The following is a 25,808-nucleotide window of genomic DNA, read 5'->3' as shown; positions in this document are numbered from 1 at the left end:
AGTGTTGGGGGTTTTTGGGGTTTAGCTTTGCCAAAAATCAAAATGGTCAAAATTTTAAGTACATGTTATATCTATTATTTCTCACTAACTATTATTTCTCACTAGTATAATTATTAAATACCTTATTATTATCTATTCATTTTTCAATTATTTTACTAATACTTGTTATTTCTTATCAGTATAGTTATCAAATAACTTATTAATTCATTTTATTTTTCAACTATTTTAATATTATTTAAATAGAAATATCGAGTCAAAATTTAAATAGCATTTCTATTTCTACTAAAATTTAAAATTCTTATCTCATAATGTTCACTTATTTTATGAATCTTTTGAGCATGTGGTGTTTGCAAGGGTCAAAGTGAAAATCAATGAGATTCCCTTGAGATGTCTCAATTGCAAATTTGCAAGGACCAAAAAGGTTGGTAACTATTTTACAACTTTACCTCAGCTAGGTATAAAGATTAAACAGATATTCCATATTAGATTTGTTCCCCTAAATAAAAGAAATGATAAACGAACATTTATATTAAGAAAAATATTTAAGGTCGAATTGAAGAAATAATTTCTTTGTTCTCTATAGCAAGAAATTATTACGGTCAATTTATCGATCTAAAGGAACAAATAAAAAAATAAAAAAACTGGAAAAAAATCTATAAGCTCCCCTTTCCCTTCGGTCTTTGCCAATATTATATCTTAGGTTCACAACCATCTTCACGGAGACAGAGCTATGATTTTGAGTTTATGAGTGGCTGATTTTAAAAAAGTATTATTCACTAGGTTCTGGATAAATTATTTATACATAGTGAGTGAATTTTTCAACAGAGTCGGTTATGCCGACCCGTACGCTGCATTGTGGCTTTACCCCTGCCAACTAGCTAATCATTCACCAGTAGTAGCCAATTAAGTTTCTGAAGCAAATAACAAGTGAGAGCAACTTTCAAGTATCTTTATTTCAAAACAGAACAATCATCAAACTCGTTTAACTCAATTACACAAATTAGAGAAATACACTTCATACATACAAGAAAGAGAAACACCACTAATAACAAACAGTATCAAACTAATAAGAAGGCCAAAGCATCATCTCACTTTGAACAGAACAAAGAACAATATTTTCCACCAAACATAAAAAAAGCCAATGAGTTAAAAGTTCTACAAAGAAAACATCATCAGACTTGAACAGGACAAAGAGTGATTTTTTTAAACCAAACTTGATAAGGCGAAGAACCATGATATAACCAAATAAGCATAAACCCATGTTTTCACCAAACATCAAAAAACAATGAGTAAAAGTTCTACAACATGAACCAAACATAAGACCAAGACATCCCAAAGACTTACTAAGGCTCCATATGAACTAAAAATCAAGAACCATACCAAAACAATAAGGCAAGAACCATAATATAACCAAACAAGCATAAACCCGCCTTAAAAAACTCATCTTTTTCAACAAACATCAAACACAATGAGTAAAAAAGTTATACAAAATGAATCATGCATAAATCAAGATACCCCAAAGACTTAACAAGGCTCCATATTAACTAAAAAACAACAAGGCAAAGAACCATAGTGTAACCAAATAAGCATAAACAGACCTTGACTGAATTGAAAGATCACAGGAAATGTCATGGATGCATAAAAGGAAGCAATTTACAATCTGCATCAGCTTGCATGCTTCCACATTATTCACAGCCAGAAAACAAGTTACATTAATCAACATTTACACTGACAAATGATACTTCTCAACCATAAATATTTCGTCAAAAGGCAGAAAATTCACATAAATAGGTCCATATTTTGTATTTAAAACAATTGACCAAAGGGCCAACACTTTATTGACACCTTAACTTGAAATTCTCAGTACAAGGATCCTGCACTTGAACCCTTTACCATTGACTAATACCCCCTAGAAATGCTTAGCCCACTTTATAACCATCACTTGGTTCTTTTACTTCTGAATAGCTATACATTCAATTTTTTTATCTGTTTATTGTATAAAGCATTCCATGCAATTTGATGGGGAGACTATTGTAGTCTGAGGAATTAGGACAGATACAATCCCAATCAGAACAACAATGAACTTCAAGACTTCAATGATCAATTTTCCTGATGCAAAGAACTTTTAAGGTATGGATCGTCCTTGTACTTCAAGTATTGAGGAAGTTCGAGAGCTCTTTCTGCAATCTTCCTGTCCTCATGAATTTTTGCTATCAAGGCTTCAAGTGACGAAAAGGTGGCCTGCAATATTGCAAATAGACAGTAATATCAGCAAGTGATATAAGAAAGGAAAGGGAAAAATAAGAGTAACTAGGCAACAATACCTCCGGCCGTATGTAGCCCACAACAACTAGATGCAATTCCTCACCATAAAAGTCCTCATTGAAGTCATGAAGCAACCATGGTTCCTAAAAGTAAAGTTGTCTTTCAACAAACACAAAAAAGTCAAGAATACGGAAGAAACATATGTCACGACACACTTACAATAGTCTTTTCTGCGTTATTGAAGAAAGGATTCCAACCAATGCTCATGACCATCTTGTAGACACCTCGACCTGATAGTCCTGCCCATCCAAAATATACACCCGCTGGATGTTCTGAAAGAATGGCTGAATAACCTTCTGGGGATAAATTAGCTGAAAAGAATATTGACCCCATAAGAATAGAAAAACACATCACTGTTGAGTCATACGAGGCAAGATACTAATCTTCCATGCCCCTCCAACAATTGGAGTTCGAATCCAAATAACAATTTGACATAAAAATCAATATCTCTGAAATGACAGGCTCACAAGAAACTGAAATTCCAATAACAAACTTCTGAGAAATTCTAACAGTCATTTCAAGTGAACACAGATAACGAGTCAAGCATTTATATTGGCCATTCAGCAGAAGGAATAAAGAAGACCGCATACCTGTGGGGATCCCGAGAACCTTTGAGCCGCGCCCAAATCCCTTAATGACAGGACCACCAATACACCAAGGTTCTAAAGGCAAAGTACCTTCTATCCCTGCATATGCTTCCAGTCAAAAATTGGAAGAAAAATCAAGTACACGACTACACGTCATACAAGTAAAGCAGTCATAAAGACTTACTGTCTTGAAATGCAGGTAGTCCCCACTTTTCTAGTTGCAAATCTAGAAGAGAATTGATCACTTCATCAGCAGAAGTATAAAGATGAGACTGCTTTGCAAGAGATGGTACAGCAACTACTGCCATTCCAGCAGCCTTACCAGCAGTAACACCTGGTCTAACATATGTATCTGGTCGAGTTACTCTCACTAAGTTATGAGATAAAACAATTTACATCCAATTCAAAACTAATGTGGTCTTGGGAGAGAAAAAAAGTTCATATTCAGCCTAGAAAATGCAAAAGCAATGACAAGGAATTTTAACTCATTATCCATGAAAAAGAAAATAAATCGAGAAATTGTAAATTATGATGTCACAAGTTAGTAGCTAATGTTATTCAGTCAACCATGCTGCTTATCCAACCTAACATGTGTAAATTTGAGCTGAGCATGACAAACTCTAACAGACCCCTCAAGGTCTTTAGAGGAGAAAACCCAGCCAACAGGCACATTTCTTTTTTTCTTTCTTCTTTTGACCAGTAGTTAGATTTTCCTACATACCGCTACATAAGTTTTGAAGATAAAAACTCACATTGAATCTTCAATGACAAGAAAGCTGGATGGATCCATGTTGAGTCTTTTAGCTGCTTCAAGAAATCTTACAAAAGAAGATATTCAGTTAATTTAATCTCCAGAATACCAGATTATGAAATGTGGAGGACAAAGATAATCAATTCATCAAGTTTTACATTTCCGGAGATGGCTTTCCAGCTTTCACTTCGTCTCCTCCAACAATAGCTGAGAAGGATTCTTTCCATCCTGAAAACAAAAAAGACTATCCCAATCAAAGCACCAAGCATAAATGCCATCTTACGTGCTGGACTGGCACAAAATACCTTCCTAAGGAAAGAAATACCTCTCTAGCAATACATGTTAGAACTCTACCTGCATGATGAAAAATTTTGGCCTCTATGTTAGATCTAGAAGAATTTGACGCCAATGCCATGGGTACACCATGACCCCTCAAATGGTTAATCAATCGATTGGCCCCTGGAACAGCTTTGATTTTGCGCCACCTATACCAAATTGATTAACAAAATTTTATAAGAAATTTGAACTGGAATGTATATGCAGAAGACAATAGATATACAAGTTACATAATTGTACATCACAAGATCTCGCAACAGTCAAAAGATAATCAGAGTTTTACTAGCTCAAAGAAAAGAAAAAGGTGTTTCCAACATTGCTTCCACTCTCAGCAAGATTGAATGAAATCATCTTCCTTAAACCAACAAGGCCATAGATGAGTATATCACTCTTATTCCTTCCAGAGCTTCTACACCTTCCCCTCCTCTCCCCCTACCCCAAAATGAAACAGAAGAACAAAAGAAAAAGGGGAAATTTCACTCCATTTAAATTTTAAAAAACAAGTTTTCAACTAATAAACAAAATGTAGTTATCTCTTTTTGATAAGTTAATGTAGTTGTTCCATTCTTGCTTGCCTCTTTTTTTCTTTGTTCTTTATTGGTGATTTATTTTTATCACCAAAAGCAAAGAAGATAAATGAAAGAAAGTAACATGCATATTTGCATTTTCTAAATTGGAGAACAAAATGAGTGGTTCCCCTTTTAGTAATTCTCCACAATCTTAATTACCATCCAGTACCTACGTACTTTTTAGTAAGGGTTTTGAGCAAAACCAACACTGCAGGACTATGTTCTCCACTACTCTTTTCTCTACTAACTAGCTTGCAATTTATCATCCATGCTCTAGCTATAAAAGAGCAGAAGGTTTTTACTTTGTAACTTTATCCTTCAACATCCATTAATAGGATGTGAGGAAAAGAGTCTGCCTACTAATATTTTAAGGCGAATAATCTTCCAACAGGCTATTCAATTTCAGTTTGTATAAGCTTAATCAATAAACAGAAAGGAAATGAAACTATGTTTGCTGGTTTATTACTGGTCAGACAGCATTGGGTAAAATTGCGAAAGAAATTCATCTGTTGACAGTGGCAGCCCATAATCTTCAACAACAGCAGCCGCAGCTTCTGTTGGGGTTTTCCCTACTATGTGGGGAGCTTCTCTCCCATCCCATTGCTTTCCATACTTAACTAAGAAAACCTTTAAAATTTCACTCACAGTGCCATCTGTCAGAACGAAGAGATCAAATTAACATTGGAAACCTGAGACTATAAAGAAACGCAAATGCACACAAGGAAGACATTGGTAATATAAGGATTGATACTATGTTGCAGTTAACTCTACAACAGAATGCCTAGGTCCAAATTTCTTTTGCACAAAAAGGACTTCATAGTTGTAAATCGTTCATACTTGAGACTTGAGAGCCAGAGTACATTTCAAGTTTCGGAATCGAATTTCAAAATAGCTGCAGGCCCACTAAGCTTACAGAGACCTCATATTAAGTATGTCCTCAGAAGATAGAATTTGATTAGAGAAATTCGATAGGATAAAACAATTATACTGCAATGATACAATCTACACTTAGAATAAAGATTACAACAGTAAAAAAATTAAATTGTAAATATCTTCATCCAAAATTTCAAAAAATTCTGGTCATTTCATAGTTCTATTGGATATGTAAAAATTGGAAGGAAATGAAAGGAACTCTAGCGAATGCTTTTGAATATTAAAAGTAGTAGTTCATATATCGAGAACTAATACCATGAATGATTTAGGTGAACGGCCAAGAAAATAATTCGAGAAGTGTAAAGTCAAACAAGAAGATAACTACTGACCTGTATTAAGAAGTGTACCATCCAAATCAAGGATGACACCAGAAACTAGCTTCTTCAAAGTTCGCTCAACAGACATGGAAAGCAATTATCTACCACACAGAAACAGATACCTATGTTCACATTATGTGAATATGAGATATACTTGCACAGTAATTAATCCAAATACATGAATTTAATCTTGAAGTCAAATGTAAACCATAAATCAATATACAATATCCGATTAATATGGATTAACACAGAACTAAAACTACTATTACTTGGATTTCATTTTAAGTTTCCTGGTCATCAAAACTGTATAATTGTATTAATTTTTCGCTCTCATATTTGAAAGGAGAAACCAGACTTTTAGCTCTTCCATAGAGGGCTAAGGTCCTGTTGACTATGATCAGTTGGAAGTTCCTATCATTCTGATAATGAAATACGTTTACTGTCTATGTGGTTGAGTGTTTGCTTTCTGAAAGCCTCACAGAGTTTTCATCCTTCTATCCTAAAAAAAAAAAAGCAGGGAGATAACAAACAAATATTTAACATATTCCTATCTTCCTGATCCCAAACGAAAGGAAAACATGAGAAAATAGAGCCTGTGAAGGCTGAAACATGAGAAAATAGAGCCTCAAACAAACAAGAGAAGATGAAGACGAAGAGAAGTAGTAGTTCATATTAAAATAACAAAATTCTACATACGAGCAGCTCTTGAAACATATAATTAATTTGCATCACCAATCAATAAAATGAGCGAAACAATCACCTGATAATGCTATAAATCCAACTTCACCAATTGATTATTGAACTGAGAAGATGAAGCAATGGAACTGAGAAGATGAAGAAATGGGAACTGAGAAACCGAAGCTTGTCCTCTTTTGTATTGGCTGCCATCGCCATCAATTATTCAATGTCTTAATCCGGGTTGAAAGTATCGGACGGGTCAAAATTTCATCTTCTAATATGAGATTATTTCCTGCCCCGAAAAGGCCCACGAGTCCACTGCTTTTACGAATTGAATATTCTCTCAAGAAAAGTATATCCTTTTGTTTTCACTTTTTATATCTTTCATAAAATTGTAAAATTCATTTAAAAAATATTTAAATTCTTTCTGTATCAAAATTCTATTGAATTCTAATTCATGTATTATAGAGCCTATTTTTAAGGGTGATCTTTTTTACTTAACTAGTAAAATTGGAATTTAATATCACAAAATTTATAAAAATAATACTTAAAACCTAAGTCATCAAAACTAAAACACTATTAGTTTACGTACAAGATTATGTAGTAACAAACATTAATAATGAAAAGAAAAATAAAAATTATAACATCTTATCATTTATCCTTAATAACATAAGCAAAAAATTATGACTGTAAAAAAATATCAGAATCTGTAACACAAGCAATGGTGTTAGAGAGCAACTCAACAGGAGCAAAGTACACGAATATTTAATTGTGCAAAAGAAGAAGAAAAAGAGGAATAAGAAGTTTGTTTTAAATGAGAGGAAATTCTTTTATTTATAGACAACAAAGGGTAGTGTGAACAAATGTTTGTTGTGCTTATCGGAAAGGTCACAACTATTTGGAAAAGTTGCATCTCTTTGGAAATGTCACAACCTTTCATAAAAGTCGCAACTCTTCATTGAAGTCGCAACTTTTCATAAAAGTCACAATTTTTCATAAAACTTACAACTTTTCATAAAAGTCACAACTTTTCATGAAAGGGAAGGCTAGTTTTGAAAATAAATAAATTAAAAGGGAATCCTGGTTTGTGATGGCGCTACGTAGGCGGGCCTAGGATTCTCTTTTATATATATATATATATATGATTTATTTTCATATTTAAAAATTCAGATATAAGATGACCCGGTAAGGATAAAAGGATCCTGAGTTATTTCAACATAATGTATCGTTTGTAAAAAATATTGAGGTTGATCAGTATTGAGTCTCATGTTCCTTCTTTTTGTGACGTTTTTTCCGTGATTGATAATAGCAACTAAAGGAAAGACTTGTTTGGGATTAATATTTTTTCTAAAATAGGTGGGTATATATTTAATTCATATTTTATCTATTAAATTTTAAAGAAAGATAAATTACACATATTCATATGCTAAAAAATATTAATATTATTAATAATTGCATGTTTAGATTTATATACAATATCTTAATTATACAAATTCACATATCTCAATCTTAAAAAAAATTAATAAAATTATAGCACGTGTATAATAGGAAAAAGCTCAAATGTAGCACTAATAGTTTCTCGTGTTTGCAATATTGGTGCACCTTTGGTCTTCCTCCAAACTTTATCATATTTTTTAACATTAATTTTATCTACAATTTATGTATAAAAATGTTCAATCGTCTTTTTATATATTTCGTATAAATAATAACTCCATTTGAGAGAAGGTGAGTAGAAGAATACCTTATTTTATCTAGTAAAAATATTATTGCAACTAAAATCGAGAGGTTCATCACGCCAATTTCACGTGCAATAGTATAAATTTTCGACTTCGTCATATGTCAAGATATTCTTAGTTGCAATAATATTTCTGCTTAACAGAATAAGGTGTTTTCTTTTACACTTTATCTCACATAAAATTATTATTTCTACTAAATATATAAAAAGACAATTGCACATTCCATATATAGAATTGTGGACAAAATTAATATTGTACTAAAAAATAGGATAAACTACTTTATTATACATACATCGCTACTATATTACTATATTATAGAAGACTCTAGGAATGACTACCATTGTGTCAATAAGATCACTACTAATGTCCAATATATTTATAAAATATATAAGTAGGCCCCACCACCTTCCACTTAAATACTACATATTATATATTATTAATTACTATACTATAAATCACTACTAATATCCAATATATTTATCAAACTATATAAGTGGGCCTCACCACCTTCCACTTAAATACTACATATTATATATTAATTACTATACTATAAATGACTTAAATACTCCATATTATCTATTACAATAATTAACAATTATTTGACACTTTAAATTCTATCAATGCCATATAAATTAGGATAAAAAACCTAAGATATAATATTTAAATATATTTAAAAATAATATAAGTAATACTATACATTACAATAATTAACAGCTTAATTATTTAAAACTTATATAAAAAATTTAATTGACTCTCTAAATTCTATTGGTACCACATAAAATGGATTATATAATAAACATATATTGTTTGAAATTGACGAAAAAGAAACAATAAATTACAATAATTAATAAAAAAAATAGTCCACTCCAAAAAATCTATCAATTAACAACATATACTGTTTGAAATTGACGAAAAAGAAACTATAAATTACAATAATTAACAAAATAAATCTCTCGACTCCAACAAATCTATCAATTAATGTCACATAAATTGGGACATGGCAAATAACATATATTATTAAAAAATTAGGTTTAAAATGTACTAAAAATTACAATAATCAACAACTTAATATATTAAAGAGACATATAAAAGAGGGTTAATATTTGAAATTTTGCATCTGCCACATAAATTAAAACAAAGAGAGTAATAAATATTATTTTCAAAATTATGTTAAAAAAAGTACTACAAATCACAATAGCTAACAATTTAAAATATTTTTAAAATCATATAAAAATTTCAATAACTTCTCAAATTCCATAATATGACATAAATTTAAAAAAATGTGTTATAAATCATAATAAATAGTACAATATTTAAACTACTTTAAAAGCATTATAAATTGTAATAAATAATACAACAATTTAAATTACTTAAAATTTAACGACTTAAAAATATTTTTTTAAATATATTAAAATTTTGGTTAATTGTCAAAACTTTACATGTGCCACATAAATTGGGACATGGACAGTCACACATATTTTTTAAAAAAAATTACATTAAAAGTATTCTATCAATTAACAACATATATTGTTTGAAATTGACGAAAAAAAACTATAAATTACAATAATTAACAAAATAAATCTCTCGACTCCAACAAATCTATCAATTAATGCCACATAAATTGGGACATGGCAAATAACATATATTATTAAATAAATTAGGTTCAAAATGTACTATAAAATACAATAATTAACAACTTAATATATTAAAGAGACATATAAAAAATGGTTAATATTTGAAATTCTGCCTGTGCCACATAAATTAGAACAAACAGAGTAATAAATATTATTTTCAAAATTATGTAAAAAAAAAAAGTACTACAAATCACAATAGCTAACAATTTAAAATATTTTTAAAATCATATAAAAATTTCAATAACTTCTCAAATTCCATAATATAACACTTAAATACTACATATTATATATTAATTACTATACTATAAATGATTTAAATACTCCATATTATCTATTACAATAATTAACAATTATTTGACACTTTCAATTCTATCAATGCCATATAAATTAGGATAAAAAACCTAACATATAATATTTAAATATATTTAAAAATAATATAAGTAATACTATACATTACAATAATTAACAGCTTAATTATTTAAAACTTATATACCAAATTTCATTGACTCTCTAAATTCTATTGGTACCACATAAAATGGATTATATGATAAACATATATTGTTTGAAATTGACGAAAAAGAAACAATAAATTACAATAATTAATAAAATAAATAGTCGATGAAATTGACGAAAAACAAATTATAAATTACAATAATTAACAAAATAAATCTCTCGACTCCAACAAATCTATCAATTAATGTCACATAAATTGGGACATGGCAAATAACATATATTATTAAAAAATTAGGTTCAAAATGTACTATAAAATACAATAATTAACAACTTAATATATTAAAGAGACATATAAAAAATGGTTAGTATTTGAAATTTTGCATTTGCCACATAAATTAGAACAAATAGAGTAATAAATATTATTTTCAAAATTATGTTAAAAAAAAGTACTACAAATCACAATAGCTAACAATTTAAAATATGTTTAAAATCATATAAAAATTTCAATAAATTCTCAAATTCCATAATATGACATAAATTAAAAAAAAAACTGTTATAAATCATAATAAATAGTACAATATTTCAACTACTTTAAAAATATTATAAATTGTAATAAATAATACAACAATTTAAATGACTTAAAATTTAACGACTTAAAAATATTTTTTTAAATGTATTAAAATTTTGGTTAATTGTCAAAACTTTACATGTGCCACATAAATTGGGACATGGAGAGTCACACATATTTTTTTTTTTAAAATTACATTAAAAGTATTCTATCAATTAACAACATCTATTGTTTGAAATTGACGGAAAAAAAAAACTATAAATTACAATATTTACAAAATAAATCTCTCGACTCCAACAAATCTATCAATTAATGCCACATAAATTGGGACATGGCAAATAACATATATTATTAAAAAATTGGGTTCAAAATGTACTATAAAATATAATAATTAACAACTTAATATATTAAAGAGACATATAAAAAAGGGTTAATATTTGAAATTTTGCGTGTGCCACATAAATTAGAACAAACAGAGTAATAAATATTATTTTCAAAATTATGTTAAAAAGAAGTACTACAAATCACAATAGCTAAAAATTTAAAATATTTTTAAAATCATATAAAAATTTCAATAACTTCTCAAATTCCATAATATGACATAAATTAAAATAAAAAATATATATATTGGGCCCCATGCTGGCACGGGTACCTATATCTAGTATACTAATATTATCTTTACTTTCAAATAATTACATTTTTTACCACTTTTAATATTTTATACCATATATTAATATATTATTTGAAGATACAATTAGATTATTAGATACTCACATACCTTAAAACTATGATTGATTAATTATCTGCTTAATTAACTCTTTCACTCCAAATCAACCACTATCTCTTAATTCTCCCCTCCCATATTTATCACTGATCAACTATGTCTCCTCCTTTATGATTCAAGAATTTCATCATACAATTTCATTCCAATAATAACTAATCTACTCTCTTCTTCTCAAGATATCATCACCATGGCCAACAAATTCTGCTGAACCCAAATATTATTCTGTATTGTTCATTTATAACTAGATCAAATCAAAGTAGCTACTACAGAGAAAACTTTAATTCAGAGTGGGTCTTGATTGTTTGTCTCCGAAAGAAATGGATCTTAGTTTTGATTATGTTATGCCACAACGCAAAAGGATCAAAGGGAGCATTGTAGAGAGTTTTTGTTTGATGGTGTTCTTCTAAGGCTTTCTTTGGTTACCGTGACATGGATTTGGTAGTACCAATATTACTTTTATATAGGCCTTGAAACATGTGTATCCAATAAGTAGTAATCTTAATTAAGATCTGAGTTGTATTTTTAGTAATGGGGTGTCTGACCATGTATATGTATCCACCATTAAATTTCGGATACATGATTTTTAACAACACGATAATATTAATGATACGACATATACTCTACAATCGTGATTTGTTCCTAAATTCATGTGTTTCATCTACATTTCATATTTAGATACACATAATTAAATGCATATGCTTATTATGTATTCGAGATACATATTTTTGGATATAACGTATGAAATTTAAATACACATAATTAGATGTATATGCTTCTTCTTTTTGTATATTCCATATTTAGATACACATAATTAGATGTATATGCTTACTATTTATTCGAGATACATGTTTTTGGATATAACATATGCAATTGATACTTGATACATCAAATTAATACTAGATACATATAAAAGATACATGAAATTAATTTATATATATATATATATATATACATAAAATTAATACTAGATACCTATAACAAATACATGAAATTAATGCTAGATACTTCTATGATACATATGAATGTACTTGCAGGACATTCTTGTATCTAAGTGTTTAGTTTGTTGGATATATCATATATTGATAATAGATACATCAAATTAATTAATTTATTATTTTAAGAGTAATAATTTGAAATTAATCAAATTGCATTACCAAGATATACATATTTTTATCTTATATTAATAATATTAATGAATTTACTATTTCAAAGAATAATAAAATGAAATTAATTATCTATGTATCTCAAAAATCCTCAATTACTCCTCTAATTAAGGAAATCAGTTCCAACCAATTAATTTAAATAAATAAATTTTGTATCTCAATTTTAAAATTCGGCAGATACATGTATCTCATGGATTCAGACTCATGTATCCTAAGCATAAAATATGATACAAGAAGTAATATTTGAAACTATTGGAAATCTTAATAATTAAGACCTAAACTAGTGGGATTTATGTGGTTTGCCCTAAAAAATATGCACAAGTTTGGGGCTAGGACCAAAAGTGCATCAATATTGCAAACATGAGGAATTATTAATGTTCCATATGAAAACTCAAAAATAACTATGAATCTTAACCCAAAAATAAGGGACTATTTTAGACTTTTTCTTTATACATACATATATTTGTGTGTATAAAAACTCTAGCATTGAACATTTTTTCAACAGCGAAGGCAATAAATACTTGGACTACATAGTACATACAATATATATTTTTCAATGTTGATTTATTTGTATAGACAATATACACTTTACATACTCTTCACATTTAATTTGAGAACACATACATTGAATCCAATTTGTCACACATACCATTGATGGCCAATATACCCTTTACATTTGGTTTGAAAACACATACATTGAATCCAAATGCCCACACTTACCGTTGATGTTTTCACATATGTATATACCACCCAATTTCTATATTGAAAACACATACATATACACATAGTTAAAATCAAATACGTATTCACATAATTTCAATTAGAATTAGATATTTATATGCATGCAATTGCAGATACACTAAAGTTTCTCAAAATAGCGTTACTATGGAGTTTTTTCCAAAGGAAAATAAAGCTGTCATAATCCTGTGAACAAAATAGTTTTTTTTCTATAAAGGTAACATCATCAAACCATAGACAATAGTAAAAAACAAGTTGCACCAAAACATTTTATCATAGCTAATGACATGATCTAATTTGGTTGGTGCACTAAACCGAAGGTTTCAGTTTCGAGCATGAGTATGAAAGAATTCTTGGTAGGAAGTGCTCTCCTCGAATGAGCCCTACTCAGCACAAATCTGGATTAATCAGCTAAATGATTCAATATAGTACAACATGAAAAGGAAACGGATGAAAAAACTTTTTGAGTACAATTAGCTAAAATGATGAAAAACCCTTTTGAGTACAATTAGCTAATTCAGTTCTTACTGACATGCTGCATCAACATACTGAGTTCTATTTCCAAAACAAAAAAAATAGTCAAATCTTTCTCTCGAGCTTGCTTAATGTAAAACAAGCAGCAGAAAATCAAGAGTTACATTTTGAACAAAACCACAGCTTTCTTTGAGCGTTTACAAACGTTTGATAAAGTTTTAGCCACAAACTCAACTGATGCATCACGAATCGAGTTCTGAAGTCCAGATCTCCATTCAATAACCATCATCTCAATGTTAGCAGATATCAAAAGAAGATCGCGCAGAAATAAAACTTCTAGGCCAGATTGCGTTCCTTCAAAGCCACAAACTCTGATCTTTTCAAGTTGATGACCGCAACCTCGAGGAAGCACAGATAGTTGAAGCTTTCCTTCAACAGAGTAAACATCATTTACAACTGGAATAAGGCAAGCCTGCAATGGAACTCTATTAGAACAGAGAGAAAAGATGATGAGTTAAGATTAAGAGCATGCGTGGGTTAAGAAAAATGATGTTTTTTTATTGTTCAGTTAAGGAAATATCTTCTAATGTTTGATTTCAAACCATAAGTACTTTATTTACCCATCCATACATTTTGGCCAAAGGAACGTGGGGACTCAAGATCAAGAACAACCCTACTTGCAACTACTAGAGTTCATTGGTGGAATCAAGCTTTTAATCTTAATGAGAGTTCAAGGGTCAGACTTCTTTGAGATTATGAGTTCAATATTTATAATATTTTTAAGGAATTCACACATATATATTTATGGCATAAGCCAAAAGTGGTTGGTTTGATTGAACCCATATTCAGAATTATAAGTCCACCCCTGCCTGATTATCTTCAATATGGAAAACCACAAACATATGCTCGGTATATAAGTAAAGAGAGGATTTGTATATATCTTTTACTACTTACAGATTGAATCAGAACATTGCTTAATAAGTGAAAAGCAATAGCTCATAGCAATGTTTCCAACAGAAAACAAACCTCAAACTCAAAATAGGGTAGGGCCATATGTATGATTAGCGTCTGAAGCTTGAGTAAATTTTTTAATAAGCGTATAATGCCAGGAAGATATCGCTTCTGTATGGGAGTATGCAGTGTTAAACACTCACAGCTGATCATGGTAAACAGCACCCATGGCGAGTCCCAAAATGCCATAACCTTCAAGACGGAAGAAACACGGAAAAAAATTCAATTAACTACATATCCAACCATCCCACAAAAATATAATAGTCTTTCAATAACTCCATTCTCCAAGCACAAAATTAAACAAATATGTATTCAACCTTCTACTATACCAGAATGTCCCACTAATTTGTAGCTTATTACCAAAGAACATAATATTAGACCTGTCCCTAAAGGATTTTGCAACACAAAAGATACTAACAAGCAAAAAAGATAAGTCATGATAAATTAACAATCCAAATATTCAACTAAGTACAGAAAGGACACTATGGCTTCAGATATATGAACCAAATAATATACTTCCTACCTAAGGGCTTAGAGGTTAAACTTGCTAATTGCGAAACCATTACAAGATGGGGTGGGGGAAGTGATCATAAACTCAAAAACACACAAATATACCATATTTGAGAATCATTCAATCAAGGAACAAAACATACAGATAAGATCAAGCCAATCAACCAAATAGCACAAACCTCAATGCACCATGTCCCTAACATAACATCTTTGACATGACTGAAACTCCCAAACATGGCCATCAACATATCTCCTTGCTGTTCATAAAAGTTGTCACACTCGTCATCCTTAGGGTTCTTTGAGTGAAAATCAAATTTCACAGAGACACAGTTCCTCACATTCTTCAACTTAATATTCATTCTAATACACCCCTTTAATTCCAATACCTTAACACAAGGTGCTTTAATTTCCAGTTCAAGATCCAAGAACTTCTTCACTTCCTTATACCCATTCACCACCAACTTACTCACCTTTCCACCAAACAAATCCAAACACCTAAAACCCCAACAGTTATCCAACTCCAACAAATCCAAACACGGACTACCAGCAACAATTTTCCTGACTATATCATCACCAAATTCCGTCGACCCAATTCTCAGTTCCCTTAAAGAATCCCATCTGACAGCTTGAACTTTGTAAAATCTACAAGAAACCCAATTCGCTTTTTCAAGATAAGAGTTGAACAATAATCTCTTAGGGAGATTATAACAATCACCATCATCATTGGAGAGAACCAAATTGAGTTCTTTGACTTGATGGGTGATGGCAAAAAGAACCCAAACAGTAACATCGGATGTAAAGCAACGTTTAAAGGGGAACTCAACGTGAAGCTTTAATAGACTGTTGCAGTTACCGTGCAAGTTTATGAGGGATTTGTCAACAAATGAAACGAACTTTCGTACAGAAAAGAGGTCCTTGGAACGGTGAATGAAATTGAGGGTGGAAGAGAAGGACCAGAGAGTTCTCCATTGGTGGCAGAGACGGGTGGTCCGAACGACGTCGTCGAAGGGAAGAAAGGAGAGTATGTGAAGCAGAACTGAATCCGGCAAGGAAGATAATCGGTCTGAAGCTACTCCCATTTTACGTTTTCCAATTTTGCTTTTCGGAGTTTCTCAACTCTTAAAACACAAGATTATTATGAATTTAGGTAAATTAACTAACTATTCTAAATTTGTTTTGGATTATAACACAAGATTATTATAAAGATTCATTAATAAATTTAGGTAAATTAACTAACTAATTGAGCTACAATTCCACATTGATTATCATTTTTTTCCTCTAAAATTATTATATGTATAGAGTTATATTATTAGTGGGAACAAGAACTCTCAAAATAATTGAGATGCCCAAAAACTGACCCAAACACCACCATTCTCGTTAGAAATAACCTTTGAAGGTTTTTACCGCTTAAAAGTTGCAAAGCATGTGAGAGCAGATTTTTATGCGTGGGGATCAGATTTGTATGAATTGTGACCTTGTAAATTATCAAACATTTTTCATGTAGTATGGTATAATTTAACAAAGTCAATTTTGATTTTTTTTTTAATTGAAATTGTGAATTTGGCAAAGTCAAACTTTAAATATCTTTTACTCGTTTTATACTTAGTAAGACATCAAAAAATTACAATGACTTGTCAAGATCAACTTCAAACAATTTTATCATAAGGTATGGTTCACAAGGATTAACCACAAATATTTTTACTTGAAATTATGATCTTGACATGATCAAAGTTCAAGTATTTTTGCATAAACTAAAAGTAGCACGTGATATACATTATCACAATAGTGTTCACCGTAACCGCTATCCTTTGGTGCGCACAAGGTAAAACACTCACTTCTATGCAATAACCTCGTAAACCACACATGAAAGGCAACCCGCACTAGTCAAATCCAATGCAACGAGCTCAAGGCAAATCCTCTACTTTCGCTGATAAGGAATTTCGACCTTGAAACCTCCAACATAAAAATCTTAATCCCAAGCTACTGGGCTATCCTGAAGGGTTGGACTGTGGTATCAATTTTCTCACATCCTATGATAAACAATACATAAAACGGGATATATACACAACGGAAATAAGAAAGACTCAAGAGAGAATATATATAAACATCAAGCATTAAAGCACCACTAATATAATTTATATAAGAATCCATCTCAACTAGCTAGCTCAAAATTGAGCCTTAGTTGATTGACTCAAGAAGAGAAGAATGTACGCAAGCATCGAGTCTAAAGAAAAAAAACATACAGTATATGTTTCTGAAGCACGTTTTGATAAATACTAACATGACATAATTGCTAATTTACTTTTGCTTCTCAATCAGAGAACAAAATAACAGCATCCTTTGAAGACCTCCGAAAGCTTAGCAAGGTTTCTACAACTCTGGTATGGTGCCCGGGGGAAATCCATGTTCTGTCAGTGAAGGAGGGAAGGATAACTTTCTGAAGCACTAACCCATTCTTTAGAACAGCTTGCAGAAACGTAGAGAGGTATTCAAAATACAGACTCTCATATATCCAGGAGCCGTCAATCCTTAAAGTCTTGAGATTCAGCACCCAACAAGGTCTTGATATCCAGTATTTTTTTGCAGAAAATTCGTAAGTGGGCCATGAGAATGACCAACCAACGCTATACTGTAACATAATGTTTCAAAGGTGATTAACTGATCAATTAACAAAATGCAGCAGAGGCTAATTTAGAACAGGAAGTTTAACTCAAACCATTGTTTTCAGACTCGGAACTATGTATGCATGTGCACAAAAAAGAAAAAGTATGTATATAATAAGATCATGCCCATTCTGAACTCATTGACTCTAGATGTTGAATTTGCCTCTACATAGGTGATGATTGAGCAACAAAGAATCAAATCGAGAGATTAGATGAACAACAATAGGAGAAGGGGCATTTGCATACCTCTTCAAAAGGGGATTCCTCGCTTATGTTCAAGACCTCGACTAGAGGACAACTTTGTAGAAGGATTGCTAACCCCGGAAGCTCCTTGTCAGTCAAACGAGAGTTCAAGGTCAAGTCTTTGCATCTCATCCTCGGGCATGACGAGTTTTTAGTCTCTATCATATTAAGGACCTGGGACAATTAATTATCAGAAGATAGGTTAGAGGTTTGTGCGTTGAAGATATAATTAAGTAAATAAAAATACGTTGAAGATATAATTAAGTAAATAAAAATAAGTTTTCTCAAACAACTTAAACTTTAGATGAGATATCACACCGTTCAACATGGTATCATAGCAAAGAGAGATCATTAGTTATCTCAAGGAATCAGATACATCACACGTGAAGGGGCGTGTTGAAGATATAATTAATTAAGGAATAAGTAAATAAAAGTGAGTTCTTTCTAACCACAAGGACAGGATCAGAAGTATCAAAAACCACTAATTCGTACAGAGCCATCGAACCGGCCCAATTTAAGCTTTTAAATGAGAATACGGTCACTAGTTTAACTAAACAAGGTTTAACTTAAAGCTATAATAATATAAGAACATAATCAAATGAGATGTTTCACAAAATTGCCCTAGTAAAACACTGTTGGATCAGGAATCTTTCTAATGGTCTCATGACCCTATTCCTGATTAAAATCTGTTCTTCCTATTTTAAACCAGTAAAGTCACCATAGATGCAAAGCAATTAAAGTGCCTCTTTTTTACCCTTTCCCCTCTTCGTATAGTTAGAAGAGTTAGCCATGCTATGTCCTAAATCCCGAGGACCGTGACCAGCACTTAATGAGCATCTATCCCACTAAGTGAACCAGATTGTCCACTGGTATGATATGAGAGACGAAGCAACTGTAGCAACAACATAGCCTAAAGCCCTAAACCACACAATGCAGCCCACACTTTATTTAACCATTAATCCCTAAAACTTCCTAGTCCCTAACATGTATGTGCCCCTTAACAGCCACGGTCACAATGTAATTGGCTACAAATGTAATTTGCCAACTTCTCATAAATGTCCTCCACTATGGCCATATTCATAAGAATTCACCAATTGTCAAAATTTTAAACTTATTATTATATTTACAAGAACTTTTTAATTAATCAAGCAGATTTAAGTAACGACAAAGGAGTTGTTTGAAGATCCGTATATATATATATATATATATACATATATATAAATAGATGGCGCTGCATACCTGCAGAAATCCATGAATGTAATGGTACAAATAGAGAATAATGCTTCTGAATCGAAAGACGAGTAGTAACACTGACATAAAGGCATTGCTATATTTTATGCAACTTCAAAAACATATCTTTTTTTTATAAGTAATGCAACTTTAGACATTTTGCATTGTGCAGTAACAATTTTTTTTATAAAAATGGTAGACTATTACAAGGGATATATGCATAACAACTGACAGTATACACATTTTTAATAGTATGACTGTAATTTAGCTTGCCATAATAGGTTGGTCATCATTTTTATCAATTAATGTTTATCATACAGATTTTCCTATGATTACCTAATAAGTGATATGATTGTGTAAATAATCTCACCATCATCACTCAGAGAAGTACAAACACATCTATAATAGTTAATTTTAATGACAAAATGAAGTAGGGAGGTATTGGTCAAACCTGCAGACACCATGACCCAATTGAGAGTTTCTCAACATCCCCGAGTAATTCTAGGAGATCTCTTAACATATCCTCGTCAATCTTGAAATCACTTTGATCACTTTCATAATCATCTGTCTTCCTAAAGAAATCTAGCTTAGCATGGACTAGAGCTGATACATTCTGAAGAACAACAATTTTTTTATGAAAACATCCTTCAATCTCCAGCGAAGTAACATTCCTAGCATCTATTATCAGCTCTGTATCATCGTCATCATCAAGTTCGTCATGTACTTGTTGCCAATATCCACTGATCACCAACTTCTTCACACTTTCGGAGTTAATTTTAATTAAATTAACCCCATAACACATACTAAACTTGAGAGACTCCAAAGAAGGACATCCAGAACATATCGCGTCAATGATATGACTGTTCAACTCAGCATACCTAATAACCAAAACCTTAAGAGAAGGCCAATTGATCCCCTCCTTTGGTACAAGATTACAATTGCACAAACTCATTTCTCGAAAACACGCATTGGAGTACAAAATCTGCGGTAAATTGTAAAAATTGTCTGAACCCCTTGTCATCAGATACAACTCCAGTTCTTCAACATATTTATTGTGTACAAATATCATCCATTTATTAACACACTTAACAAGTTTTTTGTCGTAATGAAATTCAACCGAAAACTTGTTCAACTTACTAGGCTTAGATAGAAGCAATGTATCATCAACCGAAGTTATGAATGCAGTTACATAGTAATGAGATTTTCCAGTGCACCTGAAAACCAGATTATGTGCTGAAGTCCATAAAAGCCGCCATCTTTTTGAGAGAACTGCAGTTCGCCTAACTTCTTTCATCCGCAAGTAAGAGAGGATGTGAAGTACCAAAGGATCCGTCAAGGCGCTAAGTCGATCTGGTCTTTCGATTTTACGGATTTTCCAAATAAGGGGTTCTTCATCGGATTGATCAGAAGGATTAGAACAGTAAAAAGGAGAATAATGTGGAGAATTTTGTGGAGAATCATCATCACCATGTGAAGATTCAGACATGGTGAAAATTGAAGAACTGAATTGATCAGTTGAACAAATACAGGGGTGCAGGGTTTTAAGTTTCAACAAAAACCAGGTTATCAGGATTATATATACTAAAAATTTACCCTCCAATTTTGGTAAGTGATCTAACAAAGTGATTTAATAACCCCTAATTTAATAAATTATGGAATGTAGGTTCGATTTTCGATTCAATATTTTTACGGTTCGTTTTTTAAAATTTAAAAATAAATATCAAATATATTAATTTTTAATTACGTTTTGAAGGGTTTGTTTAATATTTGTAGCTTTTGGAGAAATTACGTATAAAGTTAAATATTCTCTTTCAAATCCTATAACAAGTAACAACAACATATTCTGTATAATCACGAATGACAGACATAGAGGTTGTTGCCGACTAACCTCATTAATTTGTTAGGTGTAGGTCAATTAAGATATCCAAACCACCTATTTACGTTACTCATATATATATGAAACAATCATTAGGGAAGAATGTTTGATATTCAATTTTGGTAATTCGATAATTGATAATTGATAATTCAAAGTAAATATCAAATATCGAACTTTTAAAATTTGATAAGATACAATAATCAAATTTCAACTAGACACATCCATTTTCAGATGATTTATATTCATCCCTAATTATACATTATGATTATACATTCATAAGAAAATATAAAGAAGTTTTAAAGGCATTCTTAAAAATTGAAATAATTTCAAAAAAAATCTCTCTCCGAGCTTACCTCAATAACATATACAGTATCTTTCTTATAATTTGAAATATTATATTTACCATCCTTATTTTCATTTGCATGTATTAAAATTAAATTTACGTAATATTTTTTGCTAGATAATTATATTACTTAAATTAGTTTTGTTACGAGCAAATTAAAATATTGATGGTGAATGTGATAACTCAAATCACAAGGAATGTTGTGTTATTGAGACAAATCAATAGGAAAATCTCTGAAACTATCTTAAATATTTACTCATTGCTTATTAAACAAGGATAGTTTAAAAAATAAAAAATACTTTATTATTTTTTTCTAATTCAAAATAAAATTAAAAATGATAGTTTTTCCTCTAACTTCTAAGCATATTATAAGAAGCTTTAATTCATTCTCATTTACATTATCTATCATGACTGCAGAATCCCTCTCAACTGAATTACTCAATTGATCAACAAATGCATTCTCTTAATAAATTATATTGAGTGTACGATTCGATATTCGATCCAATATTTTTAAAGTTTTATTTTTAAAAAAATAGAAATAGATATCAAGTATATTGATTTCTAAAATTTGGTTCGATAAATCAAAATTTAGTATGATAAATCAAACTTGAGTAAAGTAATTCGCTAATTATGTATTGAAGAATTATTTTTTTTGATAAGATATGTTCATAGTTTGTCTAATATTTGATATGTTAGTTTTTCTTTTTAAGCCATATGTTAGCTTTTAGAAAACTCATGTATAGAGGTTAAATTTTCACTCTCAAACTTAACCCTATAACAATAACATATTCAGTGTAATTTCACTGAGTAAGATGTGTGAGGATAAAACATATGCAAACCTTACATTTACCTTAGAGGTTATTCCCGATAAACTACTCAAACCCCAATATTATTAATTTATTAAGCATAGGTCAATTAAGATATGCATGTCACTCATTTATGTTACTCATATATATAGTAAGCAATTTAAGGTAGGCGTCAGGTATTTGATTTTGGTGACTCAGTAACTAGTATTTAAAGAAAAATATTAAAATTTCAAAGTTTTGTGTGGTACAATAATCAAACTTTGATTCGATAAATCAATTTTCGATGATTTGTGTTCATCAATAATAATACATAGAGAAAATGACATAAATAGTCCTTTAACTATATGAGTAGGTCTAAAATGACCCCTTAACTATACACTTAACGGATATAGTCCTTTAACTATTCAAAAACTTGTCAGCTTTAGTCTCTTAACTATACACTTATCGGTTTTAGTCCCTTAACTATAAAGTTATCAATTTTAGTCTTTTAAGTATTCAAAAACTTACCAGGTTTGGTCTTTTTCCATTTTTTAATATAAATAGCTTAGGTTTATATTAACGGAATTCATGCCTCGAGAAATTAAATTCTTTAGCAATTTTTTTTGTTGTTTCTCTCTCTCCGCCACTTTTTCTTCAAATTAACCTTATGCGAAGAACCTTAACGATTTTAAAATAAAATTCACTAAGAAAGAAAATATAAGTCAAAAGAAAAAAATTATTCCCCGTTAAATCCAAAGTTTGTACTTCAACGACTTCATTGAACGGAATTTGTTTAATTTTTAAGAAATTGAAATTTATAAAATGGTAGATTTGTAAAAAAATTTAAATAGATCAATTTTAATATTCTATTCACTTTATTTTACGTAAAGAATTTGAGTAAATTAAATAAAATCCGCACTAATTAAAATATTCAAGTGCGACTTCAAGTCATTAACAACAGTTATATGCTTAATTTTATCCTCCATTGAATAGAATTATGACTTATATCTTGTTTGCTCATTAATTTTATTTTGAATCGTAGACATTATTGTTCTTTTTATAAGAGTAGTTTGAAGTAAAAGGGCGGGGATAGAGAAACAACTTTAAAAATGGGTTAAAGATTTAATTTCATGAATATTTCCGTTAATATAAACCTAAGCTATTTGTATTAAAGAAATGGACAAAGACCAAATCTAATAAGTTTTTGAATACTTAAAGGACTAAAATCGGTAACTTTATAGTTAAGGGACTAAAACCGGTAAGTGTATAGTTAATGGACCAAAATTGATAAGTTTTTGAATAGTTGAAAGACTATATCTGTTAAGTGTATAGTTGAGGGACCCTTTTAGACCTACTCCTATAGTTAAGGGACTATTTATGTCATTTTCTCATAATACATACATAAGAAAATATATAAAAGTTTTTGAAACCTTCTTAAATTTTGAAATAATTTTAGAAACCTCCCTCGAGACTTACCTCAATAGCATATATCCCTCTTGTAATATGAAAATATTATATTTACCACTATTGTTTTCATTTGGTTGTTACAAATTTAATTTAGATGATATATATTTTTTAGCAATTACATTACCTAAAATTAGTTTTGTTACAAGCAAATTAAAATAAGGGTGATGAATATAATCTGTCAAATAACTATGGATAATGTATTATTGAGACAAAACTAAAGGAAATTTTCCGAAACTATCTCTAAATATTTACTTCACGCTTATTAGACAAGGATAATTTTGAAATAAATAACTATTTTCTTAATATTTTTATAATTCAAAATAAATTAAAACGGCTAGAACATTATACTTAAAAGGGAATGGAGGGAGCATCAAGTTTTTTTAAGAAAATAATACGAATTTTATCTATACCTTAATTAAATACAAAATAAAATTGATCCTAAAAATTTGATTGTTGAATTTCTTTTATATTTTTGGAATATTGGAATTACTCACATGTCATGAAGTAAGACTAACTACATCCAATTAAATTATTTTCGGGAAAATCATTTCTGCATGCGCCTTTTTTAATTTCTAAAATAAACTAGCAAAGAAAATCAAAGTAACCAACAAAAATTAAGACTATGTAAGTATTGATATGAAACAATTACTTTCGAAGTTTCGGGTTCGAGTGCTAGGGTATTGGAAAAATTTCGATAGGGAGTGTTTCTCTCCTAGTGATGCTTTAAGTGGCGCGAATTTGGAATAGTCGGGCTCTAATGCAGCTACCAGACCGGTGGGAAACCCTCTCCTCCCCCCGCCAAAAAAAAGGAAATAATTACTTTCAATGAAGCAGAATAAAAATAATATAAATTTATTTGTGTCAGCTTCTCTAACATCCAACTCGTTGTAGTATAGTGGTAAGTATTCCCGCCTGTCACGCGGGTGACCCGGGTTCGATCCCCCGGCAACGGCGATTTTTTTTAAAAAGATGTTTAAATTATAATTTCACAAAGGGTAATAGTGGAAAATATGATTTAAACTATGTATTTAAATATATTTTTTTAATAGGTGTGCCATTGCCTTACAAATTCAGTTAATATGGAATAGAGGCAAAAATTCAATTAATATGGAATAGAGGCAAAAAACCGGTAAGTATATAGTTAAGAGACCAAAATTGATAAGTTTTTGAATAGTTGAAAGACTATATCCGTTAAGTGTATAGTTAAGGGACCCTTTTAGACCTACTCATATAGTTAAGGGACCCTTTTAGACCTATTCCTATAATTAAGGGACTATTTATGTCATTTTCTCATAATACATACATAAGAAAATATATAAAAGTTTTTGAAACCTTCTTAAATTTTGAAATAATTTTAGAAACCTCCCTCGAGACTTACCTCAATAGCATATATCCCTCTTGTAATATGAAAATATTATATTTACCACTATTGTTTTCATTTGGTTGTTACAAATTTAATTTAGATGATATATATTTTTTAGCAATTACATTACCTAAAATTAGTTTTGTTACAAGCAAATTAAAATAAGGGTGATGAATATAATCTGTCAAATAACTAGGGATATTGTATTATTGAGACAAAACTAAAGGAAATTTTCCGAAACTATCTCTAAATATTTACTCCACGCTTATTA

The 25,808-nt window shown here is 30.3% G+C and overlaps 3 protein-coding genes across 4 annotated transcripts; all 3 read right to left on the bottom strand.

The window, feature by feature from the left end:
• Positions 1-1,742: 1,742 nt before the first annotated feature.
• On the bottom strand, positions 1,743-6,671 carry LOC125822652 (bifunctional riboflavin kinase/FMN phosphatase). 2 transcript variants are annotated; one of them, XM_049502080.1, is made up of 11 exons: positions 6,579-6,671; positions 5,831-5,940; positions 5,035-5,221; positions 4,018-4,148; positions 3,822-3,891; positions 3,665-3,730; positions 3,097-3,251; positions 2,916-3,011; positions 2,485-2,636; positions 2,325-2,408; positions 1,743-2,241 (listed from the first exon to the last, which is right to left on the bottom strand). In XM_049502080.1, the coding sequence occupies exons 2-11, from the start codon at positions 5,904-5,906 to the stop codon at positions 2,101-2,103; spliced, it is 1,158 nt and encodes a 385-aa protein (XP_049358037.1). In that variant the 5' UTR covers positions 5,907-5,940; positions 6,579-6,671; the 3' UTR covers positions 1,743-2,100. The 2 variants fall into 2 exon arrangements, with proteins under 2 accessions (XP_049358037.1, XP_049358038.1); XM_049502081.1 differs by having other exon boundaries at positions 6,593-6,644.
• A 7,484-nt stretch (positions 6,672-14,155) lies between these two features.
• LOC125822650 (putative F-box protein At1g49610) lies at positions 14,156-16,668 on the bottom strand. The gene is made up of 3 exons (XM_049502077.1): positions 15,747-16,668; positions 15,073-15,249; positions 14,156-14,518 (listed from the first exon to the last, which is right to left on the bottom strand). The coding sequence occupies exons 1-3, from the start codon at positions 16,644-16,646 to the stop codon at positions 14,207-14,209; spliced, it is 1,389 nt and encodes a 462-aa protein (XP_049358034.1). The 5' UTR covers positions 16,647-16,668; the 3' UTR covers positions 14,156-14,206.
• A 1,210-nt stretch (positions 16,669-17,878) lies between these two features.
• On the bottom strand, positions 17,879-21,255 carry LOC125822976 (F-box/LRR-repeat protein At3g03360-like). Its single transcript, XM_049502432.1, has 3 exons — positions 20,155-21,255; positions 18,477-18,647; positions 17,879-18,196 (listed from the first exon to the last, which is right to left on the bottom strand). The coding sequence occupies exons 1-3, from the start codon at positions 21,187-21,189 to the stop codon at positions 17,879-17,881; spliced, it is 1,524 nt and encodes a 507-aa protein (XP_049358389.1). The 5' UTR covers positions 21,190-21,255.
• Positions 21,256-25,808: the final 4,553 nt, after the last annotated feature.

Source organism: Solanum verrucosum, unplaced genomic scaffold (genome assembly GCF_900185275.1).
Source record: "Solanum verrucosum unplaced genomic scaffold, falcon-dt-bn FXZP01000103.1, whole genome shotgun sequence".
NCBI classification, from domain to species: domain Eukaryota; kingdom Viridiplantae; phylum Streptophyta; class Magnoliopsida; order Solanales; family Solanaceae; genus Solanum; species Solanum verrucosum.
The sequence above is the reverse complement of the archived record's forward strand: the minus strand, read 5'-3'. Positions and strand labels throughout refer to the sequence as shown.

Coding starts and splice junctions, on each gene's coding strand:
- LOC125822976 (XM_049502432.1), bottom strand. CDS start 21,189: ATGTCTGAATCTTCACATGGTGATGATGATTCTCCACAAAATTCTCCA. Junction 18,648..20,154: donor TTGGGTCATGGTGTCTGCAG/GTTTGACCAATA, acceptor TAATTGTCCCAG/GTCCTTAATATGATAGAGAC. Junction 18,197..18,476: donor AGGAATCCCCTTTTGAAGAG/GTATGCAAATGC, acceptor ATTATGTTACAG/TATAGCGTTGGTTGGTCATT.
- LOC125822650 (XM_049502077.1), bottom strand. CDS start 16,646: ATGGGAGTAGCTTCAGACCGATTATCTTCCTTGCCGGATTCAGTTCTG. Junction 15,250..15,746: donor TAGGGACATGGTGCATTGAG/GTTTGTGCTATT, acceptor TCCGTCTTGAAG/GTTATGGCATTTTGGGACTC. Junction 14,519..15,072: donor TACCCTATTTTGAGTTTGAG/GTTTGTTTTCTG, acceptor GTTCCATTGCAG/GCTTGCCTTATTCCAGTTGT.
- LOC125822652 (XM_049502080.1), bottom strand. CDS start 5,906: ATGTCTGTTGAGCGAACTTTGAAGAAGCTAGTTTCTGGTGTCATCCTT. Junction 3,892..4,017: donor CAAAATTTTTCATCATGCAG/GTAGAGTTCTAA, acceptor TTTTGTTTTCAG/GATGGAAAGAATCCTTCTCA. Junction 2,409..2,484: donor ATAACGCAGAAAAGACTATT/GTAAGTGTGTCG, acceptor CTTTACTTTTAG/GAACCATGGTTGCTTCATGA.